Genomic DNA, 17,257 nt, shown 5'->3' with positions numbered 1-17,257 from the left:
CTGCAGCCTGCCTGCCCTGTGGCTTCCTGCAGCCTTCCTGCAATCTCTGCAGGTTGCCAGATTCTCCAGCCTCGCATTAACCTGAGACGCCTCCACTCCCTTTCAGCAAGTGCCCTAGGGCCGAGGTGATCAGAATCAGGGTCTGGTGCTTGTAACTCCAACCCTGGCTGAGACATTATCCAAACTGCCCCTAAACTGGCAGGAGGAAGACGGGCCAACCCTGGCGGCCAGACTAGAAAATCTGTGGCAACAGTCCCCGCTGAGAAAGAAGGCCACCGTGCGGCACAGACAGGAAGCCCTGATTCTCAGAGCCTCGTGGGGAAGCAGAGGGGGGCAACTGAGGCTTAGAGAGGCGCCTTTCTGGAGGTCTTTCTAAGGGAAAACGGATATGCACTTGCTCGTCTCAGGGACTGAGCTGTTCAAGGGTCAAGCACCCCAGGCACTTTAATGGCGCCTCGGCTTCTTTTGACTGTCCTTTCCTGATGACACAGAGCTATGACGGGGAGGTGCAGCACAGGCCCACCGGGCGTTCAGCCTTGTGTTCCACAGTTCCAGGAAGCTCTAGGGTCCCATTTCCTGACTTTCATATCCTCCCTCTAGCACTGTCAGCTGACATTTTGCACAAACACTTGTTTGTAGGGGATAAAAACAGCTCACAGCAATGACATCTAAGGAGCTTTTCAGTCTACAAGGGAGGATAATATAAAACTGATGTGAACTGCAAGTCTAGGCTGCTGTTAGTTGCTGTGACAATTTGCTGCTTCTGACCTGAGGCGGCCTGGTAGTCAAGTGCCTAGAGACATAAGGGTCTCTGCTCCAGCATGGCTGCAGGGTGCCTTGGGAAGAGGGCTGTCTGTACACTGCTGCCAGAGTGGAGCTGAGGCTGAAGGTCAGAAACTCCTGCCCTCTTCTGTACTCCACTCTCGGCCTCAGCAGGCTAGCTCAGCGCCACACTGGGTCACCTGGCCGACGTGTTCCTGCTCTCAAGTGGCATGTGCCATTCTGCCCTCCCCAGAATGGTTCAGAAACTTGGCCCAGCTGAGGGCTTAAGTGGTCCCCGGAAATGGCACAGGGCACTTTAATGGGCCAATGTGGCCTCTAGCACCTCACCTGGAGGGTGCTGATCATTAAAAAAAAAAAAAAGACAACATGGATCTCTTTCTGCCACTTTTCATTTCCTTCACTAGGGCACCTATGATCTAGGTCTAATGTCAAACTGCAGCTGACAGCGGAGAGACCAGAACCAGAGGACCTTGACTCCTCCAGGACCAGTTCAGGCCCTGCCGCTTGTCTGCGCCACCATCTCAGCCTAGACACACAGCTCTGGGCAGCGTTTCCTTATCTGTAGATAAGTGATGGGACCCAGGAATCAACCACATAGTCTCACCCGACTGTTGTGAGAAAACCTAAGAGCGTGCTAATATATCAGCATGAGCTGACTGATAGCTGCTAGTAGTGATTCTTAATAACATTAATAGTCCAGTACCTTCAGTGCCTTATTTACTTCTTTGATGTCTTCCATCTTCAGCTTTGACCTTAAAAAAAGAGAGAGAGAAATTCATAGCCTCACTAAGAGGGACTTTCAAGCTCTCATGAAGTAAATCCACAATAACTTTTTGGCTTTGTGAGGGCAACAAGACTGTTAGAGAGGAACGTGATAACATGAGTTCTTATAGAATAATTTCTTTCCACCTTTTTTATAATCCCAGAGTCATCTCACTGTACTGGCTCATGTCTGGGGCAGTCTTGAGGCTGAGCCTCTGGACCGTATCTGGCCCAAGATATAAACTATTGAGTTGTGGCAAGGATTTAAAAAGGCTTTGAAATAGTTGCAATCATTTAAAAATTGAGAATGATCTCATAAAAGGCCATGTTTCTGGCTTATCTGAGCAACTATTCCCGCCTGTGACATGTGCGAGGGGCAGATGCACTCCCTCACCAGGTGTGGGACCCCTCATCTGTAGGCCTGTCTGACCCTTTCTTGCTGCCTGCTCTGTCTAGAACAGCCAGGCTCAGGGGGCACAGTTGTTCTTGTTACATTCTCATTCGTTAGTGGAAGAATAATTCCTTAGTTCTCCACATAGGAGACAGGACTGAACACCATCTAAAATGGCAGAATTAAACCAGAGAAAGCAGAACACTGTGTATATGCCAAAGCCCTTTTTGAAAAACTGAGGTTAGATTAAACTGTCACCGGATTAGCCTAATCTAAGTGTCAGAGAGGCAAGGCTCTGAGTCACAGGTTAGACTTTGAGGGAAGGACGAGGAAACCAAACATTAAAGCCTTTGAAAGAAAACACCCTGTGGCCTCCAGGAATGCTTGCAGGGGCTCCGCCCTTCCCCTGCCTGGCTACAGAAGCAGGCGAGTAGACCGACAGGGCCAGAGGCTGTCTGAGACGGACAAGGTCAAGACGGAGGCCTCAACATGTAAGAACTTCCCTGGGAAATGCAATTTGAGAATCCAGATATTCCCAAGATAAAACTGGGCACCTGTGTCTGTAGCTGGTGGAGGCATCTGACAGTAGGCTTTCCCTTCTCTGTCGTCTGGTGGGGGCTTGCATAAAGAAGGGAAGGGGAGAAAACGCGCGTCTTGCCTGCAGCGCTGACACACCCTGGCTGTGATGGGCGCTCTGAAGCTGGACTGGGCAGCAGCACTGGGAGGCTGCTAAGGGCAGGAGAGCTTTTCCAAGACCAGAGTTTGCCTGCTTTTCTGAGGCCTCTGCCTTACTAGGAGAGTGTCTCTGACTCTACCGTTTGTCCAACGCGAAGAGGACAGGCAGGAGGAAACAAACCGAGCAAGCCATGTGAGAAGGGGGAGGGCGCCCTGAGGAAGCCTCCCTCTCCCTTTCTCTAAATACCACTCGAATCCAAGAGCTGGCAGCACGTCAGCGTCCACAGCTGGTTCCCAGCAGTCTCAGGGAGCCCTCAGAGCTGGCCGGGGCTCTAGTGTGGGGCAGACAGCGGCCCTGTCTGCTCTCCCAGAGCTCCCCTCAGGCGGGGGCAGCAGCACAGCACATTCCTCCTGAGAGGGGGCCGGCGGCCCTCAGGGGAAGGGACCAGCAGCCCCGAGCCGGTCTAGAACAAGCCGGTGAATGGGCGAGGAGGGCAAAAGGGCAGCATCTTCACATTAGACTACTGAAAAGACCACCTTCTCATCAGAGTCATAACATTCTTCCTTGTGCTTTTGTAGGCCAGCCCACCGCACTGCTTGAGACCTTCCAACTTTCCAGACAGAAAGTTCCCAAGCTTGTGCACACGTGCACGACTTGAGTGTGTCTGGTTTCCTCTCCTGTGAGCTCCCGTCTCTGGTCACAGTGTGTTCTGCACGGGGCCTGAGCCGGGCTCTGCTGCTCACTGAGCCTGCACCAGGACTCAGGTGGGAGCTGTGAGTCAACCTGGGATCTCTGTGGAGTGACAGCAAAGAGGAACTCTGGTTCCTCTGACAGACAGCCCTGCTGGGGGCCAGGCCCATCTGTGAGGTAAGTGATAGAGCGGCAGACACTGACTCCTGATGACTTTTTTTTGCTTAAGACAGTTTGAACTGGATTTCTGTCACTAGCAACTGAAAGAGTTGTGACTTGAGAAAAAGCTACCCACTTTGTTTAAAAATGAAACAATCACACAAATGGGCAAGTTCCACCGCCCACGGTGTGACCTACCAAACTGTCCAGAGCAACCTGGCAGGGCTGGGACAACAGGGAGGAGAACTGTTCAGTCAGAGGGCAGACAGAGCCGGCAGGGTGTGCACTCCCGCAGTATCACCCGTCGGAGGCAGGCAGACAGACTCTGGCAGATGCAAGTATACAGGTTCGAGGGAGGGAAGTGGTCGTCAGACTTGTACTGTGGGGGGCTCACAGTCTCAAGCCACAGCACTCCCTCTGGAGTTAAACACACAACCCTCTTATCACCTATCTGGTTCCCCTGGGACACAGACACTCAGTTTGTGACCCTAAGACTTCTGGTCACTAGAAAAGGATGTTCTTGATGAATTAATTAACCCAAACCAGTGTTGTGTCCCTGAAGCCTGACTTCCTGGGCAGGGTGTTCCCCTTGAACAGCTGGCAGGCCTCCCTGATTGCCCTTCCCTCCTTGGACAAAAGGACACAGGTTTGGGGCTCAAGTGATGCGGTGGGCAGGCTGGTGTGACTCTCTAGGGGGAGGTGGGCCCGGTGGCCCTGATGCGGGTGGCAGACAAGGGGAGTTGGTTTCTTACTGGCTGAGGTGCAGACCCATTTCCTGGAGGGCTTGTTCCTGCTCATCACAGATCTTCTGTAACTCTGCCTTCTCGTCCTGGAGTTCCCGCAGCTCCTGAGACAGACAAACCAGACGCCTGACACAGAGCTCAAAGTCCTTTTTAAAAAAAGGTTTAGTCATCACAGTGACAAGCAGGTTGGAATGCTTTTCTTTTTCCCTATTTTCTATTTTGGTCATGTTGCATGGCATGAAGGGTCTTAGTTCCTTGACTAGGGATTGAACCTTCACCCCTCTGCAGTGGAGGCATGGAGTCTTAGCCACTGGACCACCAGTGAAGTCCCTAGAATGTTTTGCAAGAGCAAGAAACAGTTTTGTTGTATCAATCTCATTCACAACAGGGTTATTTCGAGAAACACTCCTGTGATTCTCCAGAATGGACAACTGGAAGGGAAGCGCTTCATGAGTGGCTCTGCAGTGGGGAATGTGGGGCAGGAAACATTCAAAAAAAGTGTAAAAAAAAGCTTTTTCTGAAAGACAGATTTGTATCAGGGAAAACTAGTTTAGGAATAAACTGGTTGTTGGAACGAGCTGGTCAAAATTTTCTGAAAATAAATGAGCAAGGCTGATGAAAGCCAAGATCTGGGATCTCCTTCACGGTCCTGTGGGTGGCAAGCCCTTCCAGGGGCCCTGAGCCACGGAGCGAAGCTCAGTGGGGACAATTCTGATGACTCTGTAAACTGGGGTGAGCACACCTTGAGGACACAGGCTGGTGAGGGCAGAGATGAAGACCCGGAAAAGTAACTTGGGTTTTCAGGGCTGATCCCAGGGCAAGCAGTAGGGCTTAAAGCCTGAGTGGTGGGCAGTTCCCACCTCAGCCACCCCTGGGACTTTGCCCCGGAGACCGTTTAACACGGGCTCACAGGGCATGCTAAGGCTTCCCAGAGAGGTTAGATATGCTGTTTTGTTTCTTTTGCAGGGTGTGTGTAATTCAAATCTTATACCAAAGTATTCTGAAGTGAAGTGGGAGTGTTGCATCAGTCAGAACTTTCTAGAAGTCCTTTCCTCTCATCCCTGAGCCTGAGTGGCTCCTGGGAAGCTCTCTCCTCACTAGCAACCCCCGCGCTGGGCCTAGCAGGCTCTCCTGTGAGGGACTCCAGGTACTTTCCAACAGAATCAAAGGGCTTTTACCGCAGACTGCCGTGGTGCCTGTGACTGTGCTCAACAAGACAAAACCCTGGTCTGGGAGCTGCCCCAGCAGCACAGGAAGGCTGTCTGGGGTCGCTGCCCAAGCCCCCCGCCCTCTGCTCTCACACCTGGGGCACGCAGCCCTTCTCTCTGGTCTGTCACCGTGATGGTCCCTCACACTTCCTGGCGGCTCTGCCTGGCGGGCCCTAGTTCACCATTCAGTTCTCTGCCTAACTATCATCCACTTCCCAGCCACCCTCCACCCCGGTGTGGGGACACGCTCCTGTTTTCTTCTCTTCATAGACCTCATCACTGAATCTCTCTGGTTTGCTCGCTGGCTTATGATTTATCTTTGTCTTTTCCTCCTGAAGCAGAGGCTCTGAGGATGTGGGAACAGTGTCCCACACCCGGAGCCGGCACGTGCACAGCAGAGACGAACTCTGTAGCCGCAGGTTGAACAGCCATGCGTGCGTCTCACTTGCTGGCTGGGAGGCTCCTGGGCAGGAGTTTCTGGAGATCTAGAAGCTCTTTTTCTCCCCAAGACAGTCCACCTTACCTTTTTTAATCCTTCTACTTGTTGTAGCTCTGCTCGGAGTAAAGAGGAAGTGTCTTTCTCACGCTGTAGCTCTCGCTGAAGAGCTTGTCTCTGTTCTTTTTCTGATTTCAGCTCTTTCTCTAGACTTGCGCTGTTTTGCACAGTGAACTTGAGTTAGTCTCAATGAGAGATCTTCATGGAAACGCACAATCCACAACCCAAGTCACCACATAACAAACGGGGGATTCACAGCAATCTGAATTGTGATGTGAGCATACAGACCCTTCCACAAAGCATAGAAATAAGGCTCCCGCTCCCCCAGGGCCATCTGCACCTCCATAAGAAAGACCAGGAACATGTCAAGGGAAGCAGGCACAGGCACACATTTGATAGTTACACGAATGGAAAGAGAAGAAAAGAGCTCTAACACTCGTGGCTGCACACACAGAACCTGCTACTGAGATGGAGACATTTACTCTGCAACATTTGTCCTGCTTTTTAAAGGGGCCAGCTAACAGTGGAGGGTACTGGGGGGCTCGGGACACGGAGGACGCTACTAAGGGGTGGGGGTGAGTTTCAGTTTAATCCTGATGCCTTTCTCACCAGCTGAGTAGCCTTGGGGACTATACTGAGCCCCCATGAAGTCATTTTTCTCATTTGTGAAGTGGGGAATAGACACCTCATCTCTCAACTAATCCTAGCCTTGCAGGGGTCACTTGTGAAGTGGGACACTGTCTGCCCCACTTGGGAGATGGCCTCCCCAGTCCTTGCCACACCACGAAGCCACCTGCTGCCTCCGGGGCTCCTACCACTGCTCGTGCAGCTGGGCAAGCTGCTGCTGCAGGGCGCTGCTCCTCCCGCCGAGCTCCTGCTGCAGCTTGCGGCTCCGCTCCTCGGCCCCCTGCCTTGCCCTCTCTGAGTGCTGTAACCTAGACCAAAGGAACCAGATACTTGTAAGGAAAGGATCACTCCTCACATTTACCATATGATTTCTGCATGTCCTTGCTGGCTTTCTTTTATTTTTAAAAATTAATATATGATAAAATTGACTCCTTTGTGTGTATAATTCTATGAGTTTTTAGCACAGGCATAAATTCATGTAAGTACTACCACAATCCACTCTAACAGGTGACATAGACTATTTCCATCACCCCACAAAACACCTTACCACTGCCCCTTTGAGTCCTACCTCTCCATCCCAAATGTCATATATTAATACACGGAATTATATTTCACACAACCTTTTGAGACTGGCTTCTTTCTTTCAGCATATCTTTGAGATCAATCCAAGTTTTTGTGTGTATCAGTGGTCATTCCTTTTTACGGCTGCAGTGGCCACAGGACTGGAAGAGGTCAGTCTTCATTCCAATCCCAAAGAAAGGCAATGCCAAAGAATGCTCAAACTACCGCACAATTGCACTCATCTCACACGCTAGTAAAGTCATGCTCAAAATTCTCCAAGCCAGGCTTCAGCAGTATGTAAACCGTGAACTCCCAGATGTTCAAGCAGGTTTTAGAAAAGGCAGAGGCACCAGAGATCAAATTGCCAACATCCGCTGGATCATGGAGAAAGCAAGAGAGTTTCAGAAAAACATCTATTTCTGCTTCATTGACTATGCCAAAGCCTTTGACTGTGTGGATCACAATAAACTGTGGAACATTCTGAAAGAGATGGGAATCCCAGACCACCTGACCTGCCTCTTGAGAAACCTGTATGCAGGTCAGGAAGCAACAGTTAGAACCGGTCATGGAACAACAGACTGGTTCCAAATAGGAAAAGGAGTGCGTCAAGGTTGTATATTGTCACCTTGCTTATTTAACTTATATGCAGAGTACATCATGAGGAACGCTGGGCTGGAAGAAGCACAAGCTGGAATCAAGATTGCCGGGAGAAATATCAATAACCTCAGATATGCAGATGATACTACCCTTATGGCAGAAAGTGAAGAGGAACTCAAAAGCCTCTTGATGAAAGTGAAAGAGGAGAGTGAAAAGGTTGGCTTGAAGCTCAACATTCAGAAAACAAAGATCATGGCATCTGGTCCCATCACTTCATGGGAAATAGATGGAAAAACAGTGGAAACAGTGTCAGACTTTATTTTTTTGGGCTCCAAAATCACTGCAGATGCTGATTGCAGCCATGAAATTAAAAGACGCTTGCTCCTTGGAAGGAAAGTTATGACCAACCTTGATAGTATATTAAAAAGCAGAGACATTACTTTGCCGACCAAGGTCCGTCTAGTCAAGGCAATGGTTTTTCCCGTGGTCATGTATGGATGTGAGAGTTGGACTGTGAAGAAAGCTGATCGCCGAAGAATCGATGCTTTTGAACTGTGGTGTTGGAGAAGACTCTTGAGAGTCCCTTATACTGCAAGGAGATCCAACCAGTCCATTCTGAAGGAGATCAATCCTGGATGTTCATTGGAGGGACTGATGCTAAAGCTGAAACTCCAATACTTTGGCCACCTCATGAGACGAGTTGACTCACTGGAAAAGACTCTGATGCTGGGAAAGGTTGGGGGCGGGAGGAGAAGGGGACGACGGAGAATGAGATGGCTGGATGGCATCACCGACTCTGTGGACATGAGTTTGAGTGTACTCTGGGAGTTGGTGATGGACAGGGAGGCCTGGCGTGCTGTGATTCATGGGGTCGCGGAGAGTCGGACACGACTGAGCGACTGAACTGAACTGAACTGAGAATTTCATTGGGTAGAAGTCCCGTTTATCTGTTCACTTGATGAAAGACATCTGAGTTGCTTCTAGATTTTGGCAATTACGAATAGAGATGCCATAAGCATTGTGCACAGGTCTTTCTGTGAACATGGGTTTCCACTCCTTTTGGGCAAACAGTCAGGAACGGGGTTACTGGATCATATGACAGGAGCATATTTGGCTTTTTGCGGAGACTGTTTTCCAAAGCGCACTCCCACTAGTAATGCATGAGTGTTCCGGTTGCCTTGTAGCCTCACCAGCACCTGGTATTGTCATTGATACACCTATTGTTCTAACAGCTGTCAGTGGCATCTCATTGTGACTTTAACATGTACTTCCCTAATAGCTAATGCTGAACAATTTTTGAAAATGGAAATATAGCTGATTTTGGAAGAAAAGTTATGACCAACCTAGAGAGCATATTAAAAAGCAGAGACATTACTTTGCTGACAAAGGTCCGTCTAGTCAAAGCTATGGTTTTTCCAGTAGTCATGTATGGATGTGAGAGTTGGACTATAAAGAAAGGTGAGTGCTGAAGAATTGATGCTTTTGAACTGTGGTGTTGGAGAAGACGCCTGAGAGTCCCTTGGACTACAAGGAGATCAAACCAGTCAATCCTAAAGGAAATCAGTCCTGAATATTCATTGGAAGGACTGATGCTGAAACACCAGTATTTCGGCCACCTGACTCAAAGAACTGACTCACTGGAAAAGACCCTGATGCTGGGAAAGATTGAGGGAAACAGGAGAAGGGGATGACAGAGGATGAGACAGTTGGATGGCATCATCAACTCAATGGACATGAGTTTGAGTAAACTCCAGGAGTTGGTGATGGACAGGGAAGCCTGGCGTGCTGGAGTCCATGGGTTTCCAGAGTCGGACACAACTGAGCGACTGAACTGAACAAGTTATTGAATATAGCTCCCTGTGCTATAAAGTATCAAAAAATCCACTGTGTTTATTTAGTTTAAAGTGGTATATATCTATTGATCGCATTCTCCCAGTTTATCCCTCCCCACTTTCCCATTTGGTAACCATAAGTTTGTTTTCTGAGTCTGTTTCTGTTTTGTAAATAAGATCATTTTTAACATTTTTTTTTTCAGATTCCACATATAAGTGATATCATATATTTGTCTTTCTCTAATTTTCCTTGGTATGATAATCTCTAGGTTTATCCATGTTGCTCCATAGCAATATTTCATTATTTTTTATGGCCGAGTAATATTCCATTGTATATTTGTACCACTGATGGACATTAAGTTTGCTTCCATGTCTTGGTTATTGTAAATAGTCTGCTATGAACACTGGGGGTGCACATGTCTTTTTGAACTAGAGCTTTCATCTTTTCTGGATATATGCCCAAGAGCGGGACTGCTGGATTATATGGCAACTCTACTTTTAGTTTTTTTAAAGAATCTCCATACTGTTTTCCACAGTGGCTGCACCAATTTTTTATTTCCACCAAGTACAGGAGGGTTCCTTTTTCTCCACACCCTCTCCTGCATTTATTTGTAGCTTTTCCATGTTGGCCATTCTGACTGGTTTGAAATGACACGTTATTGTAGTCTTGATTTGCATTTCTCTAATAATTAGCCATGTTGAGCATCTTTTCATCTTCTGCTCATTTTTTTTTTTTAATGCAATAACGTCTCAATCAACTTTTATTGGCTTCCTGCTCTGCAGGGCACACTGCTTCTATCGATTCAATGCCTCAAAACTTCAGCATCTGAGGCTTCAGACACCACTTTGCTACCCATGAGCCTGAGGGTGGTAGTCTTCTGGATGGCTTGCATAGAGTTGCTGCTGTTGAGAGCATCATCAAGACTGAAGTCTTCCCCATCTTCCAGCAGGTGGCAGGAGGTGTTGATCTCTGCCTCTAGCTTGACCTTGATGTGTAGCAGGGCCTCTTATTCCTGGGTCTGGCATTACCCCTCTGCCTCAGTCTGGGCTAGCTTTGACTCCAGGTGCAGGAGGACCCCGGTGGCCTGCTCTATCTGCATGGCATAGTGGGCCTCCCCATCCCTCAGGCTGTTTTCCAAGCTGGCCTTCAAATTTCTCACGGAGGCCAGGTTGATTTCCAGGGACTAGATGGTGTCTCAGCTCTGAGAAAGTCATCTCAGGAGCTCCTACCTCAGAATGGGTAAAGTGACCCCTGTGGTGCTCTCCTTGATCTGCTAGGACCAGTACTGGTCTGGCTCCTCCTGGTTCTCCTGAGACAGCTCATTGTACAGGGCCCAATGTCCGCCATGATCTTGTTGAGGTCCTGAGGTTTGAGGGCATCCAATTCTATGGTAACCCAGAGTTGGCAGTCTGGTTTTGCAGACCCTTTACTTCTTCCTCATGGTTCTTCTTCATGAAAAGCAGCTCCTGCTTGAGGGCCTCAATCTGTCTCTGGCTGCAGCTGGGTGACACAGGTGTCATCAATAACCTGCGGAGTCTGTGGATGTCACTTTCAACAGACTGGCGCATGGCCAGCTCTGTCTCATACTTGACTCTGAAGCCATCAGTAGCAAGATGAGATGGGGCATTGTCAATCTGCAGAACGATGCAGGCATTGTCCACAGAATTTGGAAAAATCTGAGCATTTAGGTCCTCAATGGTTTTCAAGTAATGCCCACCCACTTCCCTGTCTCCTGAGAAAACTAAATGCAGGTCAAGAAGCAACAGTTAGAACCAGACATGGAACAATTGATTGGTTCCAAATCAGGAAAGGAGTGTGACAAGGCTGTATATTGTCACTCTGATTATTTAACTTACATGCAGAATACATCATGCAAAATGCTAGGCTGGATGAATCACAAGGGAGAGTCAGGACTGCTGGGAGAAATATCAATAACCTCAGATATGCAGATGATTCCACCCTACTGGCAGAAAGTAAAGAGGAAATAAAGAGCCTCTTGAAAGAGGAGAGTGAAAAAGCTGGCTTGGAAAAGATTAGAAAAACTAAGATCATGGCATCCAGTCCCATCACTTTATGGCAAATAGAGGGGAAAAAGTTAAAGCAGTGACAGATTTTATTTTCTTGGGCTCCAAAACCACTGCGGATGGTGACTGCAGCCATGAAATTAAAAGATGCTTGCTTCTTGGAAGGAAAGCTATGACCAACCTAGACAGTGTATTAGAAAGTAGAGACATCACTTTGCTGACAAAGGTCTGTATAGTCAAAGCTATGGTTTTTCCAGTGGTCACATATGGATGTGAGAGTTGGACCATAAAGAAGACTAAGCTCCAAAGAACTGACGCCTTGAATTGTGGTGCTGGAGGAGACTCTTGAGAGTCCCCTGGACTGCAAAGAGATCAAACCAGCCAATCCTAAAGGAAATCAGTCCTGAATATTCATTGGAAGGACTGATGCTGAAGCTGAAGCTCCAATACTTTGGCCACCTGATGTGAAGAGCAGACTCACTGGAACAGACCCTGATGCTGGGAAGAATCAAAGGCAAAAGGAGCATAAGGAGATGGGGGCAGCAGAGGGTGAGATGGTTAGACAGACAGCATCACTGACTCAGTGGAGATGAATTTGACAAACTCCAGGAAATAACAATAGAGGCCAGTGCTACAGTCCATGGGGGTTGCAAAGAGTTGGACATGACTTATTAGCAACTGAACAACAACTTACATTTAAGTCTTTAAACCATTTTGAGTTTATTTTTGCGTACAGCGTGAGGGAGTGGTCTGACTTCACTGATTTACATGAGGATGTCCAGCTTTGCCAACACTTGCTGAAGAGACCATCTTTTCTCCATTGTATATTCTAGCCTCCTTTGTCAAAGATTAATTGACATAGGTGTGTGGGTTTATTTTTGGTCTCTCTATTCTGTCCATTGATCCATGTCTGTTTTTGTGCCAATACCATACTGTTTTGACTACTATCACTTTGAAGTATTGTCTGAAGTCTGGAAGGGTTATGCCTCCAGCTTTGTTCTTTTCCCTCAGGATGGCTTTGGCATTCAGGGTCTTTCAAGGTTGCATATAAATTTTAGGATTATTTGTTGTAGCTTTGTGAAAAATGTCATAGGTAATTTGATAGGGATCACATTAAGTCTATAGGTTGCTTTGGGTTGTATGGTCATTTTAACTATATTACTTCTTCCAATCCAAGAACCTGGGATATCTTTACATTTCCTTGAATCATCTTCAGAGTCTTTCACCTCCTTGGTTAGGTTTATTCCTAGGGTTTTTTTTTTTTGATGTGATTTTAAACAGCATTTTTTTTTCTTACTTTTTCTTTCTGATATTTCAGTTGTGTTAAGAAATCCAACAAATTTCTTGACCATCTTTTTGTGTGCTTATTTGCCCTCCATATGTCCTATTTGATGCAGAGTCTTTTCAAGTCTTTTGTCTGTGTTAGACTGGATTGTTCATTGAGTTTTTAGAGTTCTTTGTATATTCTGGGTATGAGTCCTTTGTCAGATATGGGATTTTTATTCTCTTAGCTGTGTCTTTCACTGAACAAAAGTTTTAAATTTTGAGGAAGTCCAATTTATCGTTTTTGTCTTATGAACAGAGCTTTTATGTCACATCTAAGAACTCTTTGTCTAACCCAAGGCTACAAAGATTTTCTCCTATGTTTTCTTCTAAAAGTTTTTGGTTTTAAGTTTTACATGTAGATTCATGATTCATTTTAACTTAACTTTTATATAAAGGTGTGGTCTAAATTGAGGTTTTCATTTTTTGGCTTATGGATATCCAATTATTTTCAATATCATTTATTGAAAAAAGTATCCTTTCTCCATTGAAATACCTTTGTACCTTTTTTAAAAAAAAAAAAAAAAACCAGTCACCTGTATTTGTATGACTCTACTTTATTTTTAAACTGTATTCTGATCCCTTACTGACCTGCTATTTATCTATTTAACTTTTATTTTTTGGTCATGCTGTGCAGCATGCAGGATCTTAGTTCCCTGACCAGGGATAGAACCTCTGCCCCTTGCAATGGAAGTGCAGAGTCTTATGCACGGGACTGCCAGGGAAGTCCCTGACCTGATTTAAATGTGAGCTCACTGGATAGTTCTGACTCCCTGAGATGTCAAAGTGATATAGTAGCCCAAAAGTTGAATAACTGAATATATTCTTAGGCAAAACTAGGGAATCCAGTCCTCTTTTGGGCAGTCCCCTTTCCTGAAGGAAAGTCATTCCAACTTGTCTATACTTTTGAGAGAGACTCTGAGTAAGTCTCCAGGCCCAGACAATGCCTAGTACCTTCTAGGGAATATCTGCCAGGAGGAAGTGTTTACCTTTCTTCCATTTGTTTCATGCTGGACATGACTTGATTGGTTTTTTCTTCAAAAGATGTAATGACTTCATTCTTCTGTTGTAAACTGCTCTCTGCATTCTACAAAAGCAAGGAAAGAGGGTCATTTTCTGCTTCTGTCTCACCCCCGTCTGCTCTGGATTACAGGAGGGTTCAACTGTTCTCTCTGTACTTTTTAAATAATACTTTCAAGAGTGTTTCATTAATTGCTGCTCTTCGCTAGAGCCCTGGAAGACAAACTAGGTCAACGCTCCCAGTGTCATCAATATACAGAAAGGCAGAGGGGGAATTTCCTAGTGGTCCAGTGGTTAGGACTTGGCATTTTCACTGCTGTGGACTGGGTTCAGTCCCTAGTTAGGGAATTAAGATCCCGCAAGCCACGCAGAGTGGTGATAAAAAGGCAGAGGGAGGTAATGAAGCCCCGTGTTTGAACAAGACAAGTCTCTTTTTGAAAAGGAACTTCAGAGTCAGATCTGACTCAACACTGCTGAGCCTTCTCGTGTGCCAGGCACCTCCATGAGTTTATATGAATCTTGCAGGATTCTCACGGTGGGCATCATGAGCCCCACTTCTCTGAGCAAGAGATGGAGGCTCAGAAGTAGAAAGCACCTGTAAAGGTTACAGCACAAATGTGGTGCAGCTGGGTTCGTACCCATACCTATGTGACTTTCTCAGCCCAAGCCTTTAACTATGGCAGATGCTGAGTGACCAGGAGGCAGCCAAAAAAAACAAACATGTTTCTGTGTGTCTACAAGAGACACTCTTAAATACAAGGAAATAAAAAGACTGAAGACAGAAAGAAATACTGATACATTCCTAGGAATACATAGACTGTATTTTCTGGCTTTAACGTAATAAAACTAGATGTAAGCAACAAAAGAATAGCTGAACACCTCACATCTGGAAATGGAATAGCATACTACTAAAATACACTGAGCTAAAAAATCAGAAGAGAAATTATGAAATACTTTTATGACCAACCTAGATAGCATATTAAAAAGCAGAGACATTACTTTGCCAATAAAGGTCCGTCTAGTCAAGGCTATGGTTTTTCCCGTGGTCATGTATGGATGTGAGAGTTGGACTGTGAAGAAAGCTGATTGCCGAAGAATTGACGCTTTTGAACTGTGGTGCTGGAGAAGACTCTTGAGAGTCCCTTGGACTGCAAGGAGATCCAACCAGTCCATTCTAAAGGAGATCAGTCCTGGGTGTTCATTGGAAGGACTGATGCTAAAGCTGAAGCTCCAATACTTTGGCCACCTCATGCGAAGAGTTGACTCACTGGAAAAGACTCTGATGCTGGGAGGGATTGGGGGTGGGAGGAGACGGGGACGACAGAGAATGAGATGGCTGGATGGCATCACCAACTCGATGGACATGAGTTTGAGTGAACTCTGGGAGTTGGTGATAGACAGGGAGGCCTGGCGTGCTGTGATTCATGGGGTTGCAAAGAGTCGGACACGACTGAGCGACTGAACTGAACTGAACTAGAGCCGAAAGACAATGAAAACACTGCAGTATTTCATTACATTGAAGATGCATCCTAATTTTACATACCACTAAGAAAGGAAAAGACTGCTACTTGAAACATGTCATGACATTGACTATAAGACGTGTCTTAATTTCAGAGATGATAGATATGAAAAATATGCTTTTTATTGGGTTGGCCAATAAGGTACTTTGGTTTTCAGGTAAGAAATAAAAGATACATTTTTCATTTTCAACAAGAACTTTATTGAACAACATGTTATTTTGTTCCACTGCCTTCTGCCATTTTTTAGGCAACTTCATATTCCATATTCCCCAAACTTTTTATCTTTTTGAGCAAAGAAGTATTATAGGTACCTTTTACATTCTTCCAAGTAACTGAATTTTTTTCCATGAAGAGAATTTTGTAAAGATTTAAATAAATGGAAATCTGAAGTGCAGTGTCTGGTGAATACAGTGCACGAATCAGAACTTCCCAGCCAGGGACTTCCCTGATGATCCAGTGGCTGAGAGCCAAGTGCAGGGGGCCCAGGTTCGATCCCTGGTCAGAGAACTAGATCCCACATGCTGCAACTAAAGAGCCTGCATGCCACAATTAAGACTTGGCACAGCCAAATAAATAAATAAAACCAAACAAAACCTTATCTTTTTTTTTTTTTTAAAAGAAGAACTTCCCAGCCAAGCTGTAACAGTTTTTGCCTAGTCATCAAAGAAACACGTGGTCTTGTGTTATCCTGATGGAAGACCATGCGTTTTCTGTTGACTAATTCTGGACACTTTTCATCAATAGCTGCTTTCAGTTGGTCTAACTGGGAACAGTTTTTATTGGAATTAATCGTTTGGTTTTCTGGAAGGAGCTCATAATAGAGGACTCCCTTCTAATCCCACCATATATACAACATCACCTTCTTTGGATGAAGACCTGCCTTTGGTGAGGTTGGTGGTAGTTCATTTCGCTCACCCCATGATCTCTTCTATCATATTATTGTACAGTAACCACTTTTTGTTGCCCTTCACAATTTGTTTTTAAAAAGGAATGTTTTCATTACATTTCAGTAGAGAATGACATGTGGAAATACGGTCAAGAAGGTTTATTTCACTTAACTTATGTGGAACCCAAGTCATTAAAATGATTAACATAACCAAGGGGTGCAAATAATTTTCAACACTTAATTTGGATATTCTGAGTATGTCAGCTATCTCTCACGTAATTTAACACTGATTGCTGTCAATTGATGTCTTGATTTAATCTCTATTGACTTCAACAGGTCCACCTGACTGGGGAGCATCATCCAGCAAGAAATCTCCCAACAGGAAACTTCACAAACCACTTCTGACACAATTGACCAGCACTTTCTCCACACACTGCACACATACATTTGTTTGCATTTCAGTTGCATTTTTACCTTCCTTGAAATAATAAATAATAACAATATACCAAAAATGCTGCTTTTTTCCTTCCATCTTTAATATTAAAATAGCTTTAAAAAATTCACCAGTTTTGCTAAGTTTTTTGAAAATGCAGGCTGATATGACAACTGTCATGATACAATCTAACAAAACTGTTTTGAATAAAGTTAAAAACTAAATGTTGCGAGAGCTCTCTTATGGAAAAAAACAAACAAACCTTTTGGCCAACCCAAACAATGAAATACTTTTCTCAAAAGTTGAGTGCAATAGCTAAAGCAGTGAAGTAAAGTGAAGTGGCTGAGTCATGTCCAACTCTTTGTGACCCCATGGACTAGCCCACCAGGCTCCTCTGTCCATGGGATTTACCAGGCAAGAATACTGGAGTGGGTTGCCATTTCCTTCTCCAGGGGATCTTCCCGACCCAGGGATCAAACCCAGGTCTCCCGCACTATAGGCAGACTCTTTGCTGTCTGAGCCATT

The 17,257-nt window shown here is 45.7% G+C and overlaps 1 protein-coding gene, 1 long non-coding RNA gene and 1 pseudogene across 2 annotated transcripts in view; 1 reads left to right on the top strand and 2 right to left on the bottom strand.

Annotated features, from left to right (window-relative positions):
• Positions 1–17,257, bottom strand: part of RUFY1 (RUN and FYVE domain containing 1) — a 71,307-nt gene that overhangs the window by 1,732 nt on the left and 52,318 nt on the right. The window contains exons 12-16 of the mRNA XM_055431217.2: positions 13,863–13,960; positions 6,724–6,843; positions 5,936–6,065; positions 4,214–4,308; positions 1,487–1,535 (exon numbers count right to left, since the gene is read on the bottom strand). Of these exons, the coding sequence (XP_055287192.1) occupies positions 1,487–1,535; positions 4,214–4,308; positions 5,936–6,065; positions 6,724–6,843; positions 13,863–13,960 (492 nt within the window). The remainder of the gene's footprint in view (positions 1–1,486; positions 1,536–4,213; positions 4,309–5,935; positions 6,066–6,723; positions 6,844–13,862; positions 13,961–17,257) is intronic.
• On the top strand, positions 2,083–16,862 carry LOC129559459 (uncharacterized). Its single transcript, XR_008686546.2, has 3 exons — positions 2,083–2,427; positions 3,191–3,479; positions 16,636–16,862. It is a non-coding gene; the product is annotated as an uncharacterized LOC129559459 (long non-coding RNA).
• On the bottom strand, positions 8,280–12,902 carry LOC148777202 (keratin, type I cytoskeletal 18 pseudogene; annotated as a pseudogene).

Source organism: Moschus berezovskii, chromosome 8 (genome assembly GCF_049115385.1).
Source record: "Moschus berezovskii isolate FMDL1 chromosome 8, NW_MosBer_1.0, whole genome shotgun sequence".
Lineage (NCBI taxonomy): Eukaryota > Metazoa > Chordata > Mammalia > Artiodactyla > Moschidae > Moschus > Moschus berezovskii.
The sequence above is the reverse complement of the archived record's forward strand: the minus strand, read 5'-3'. Positions and strand labels throughout refer to the sequence as shown.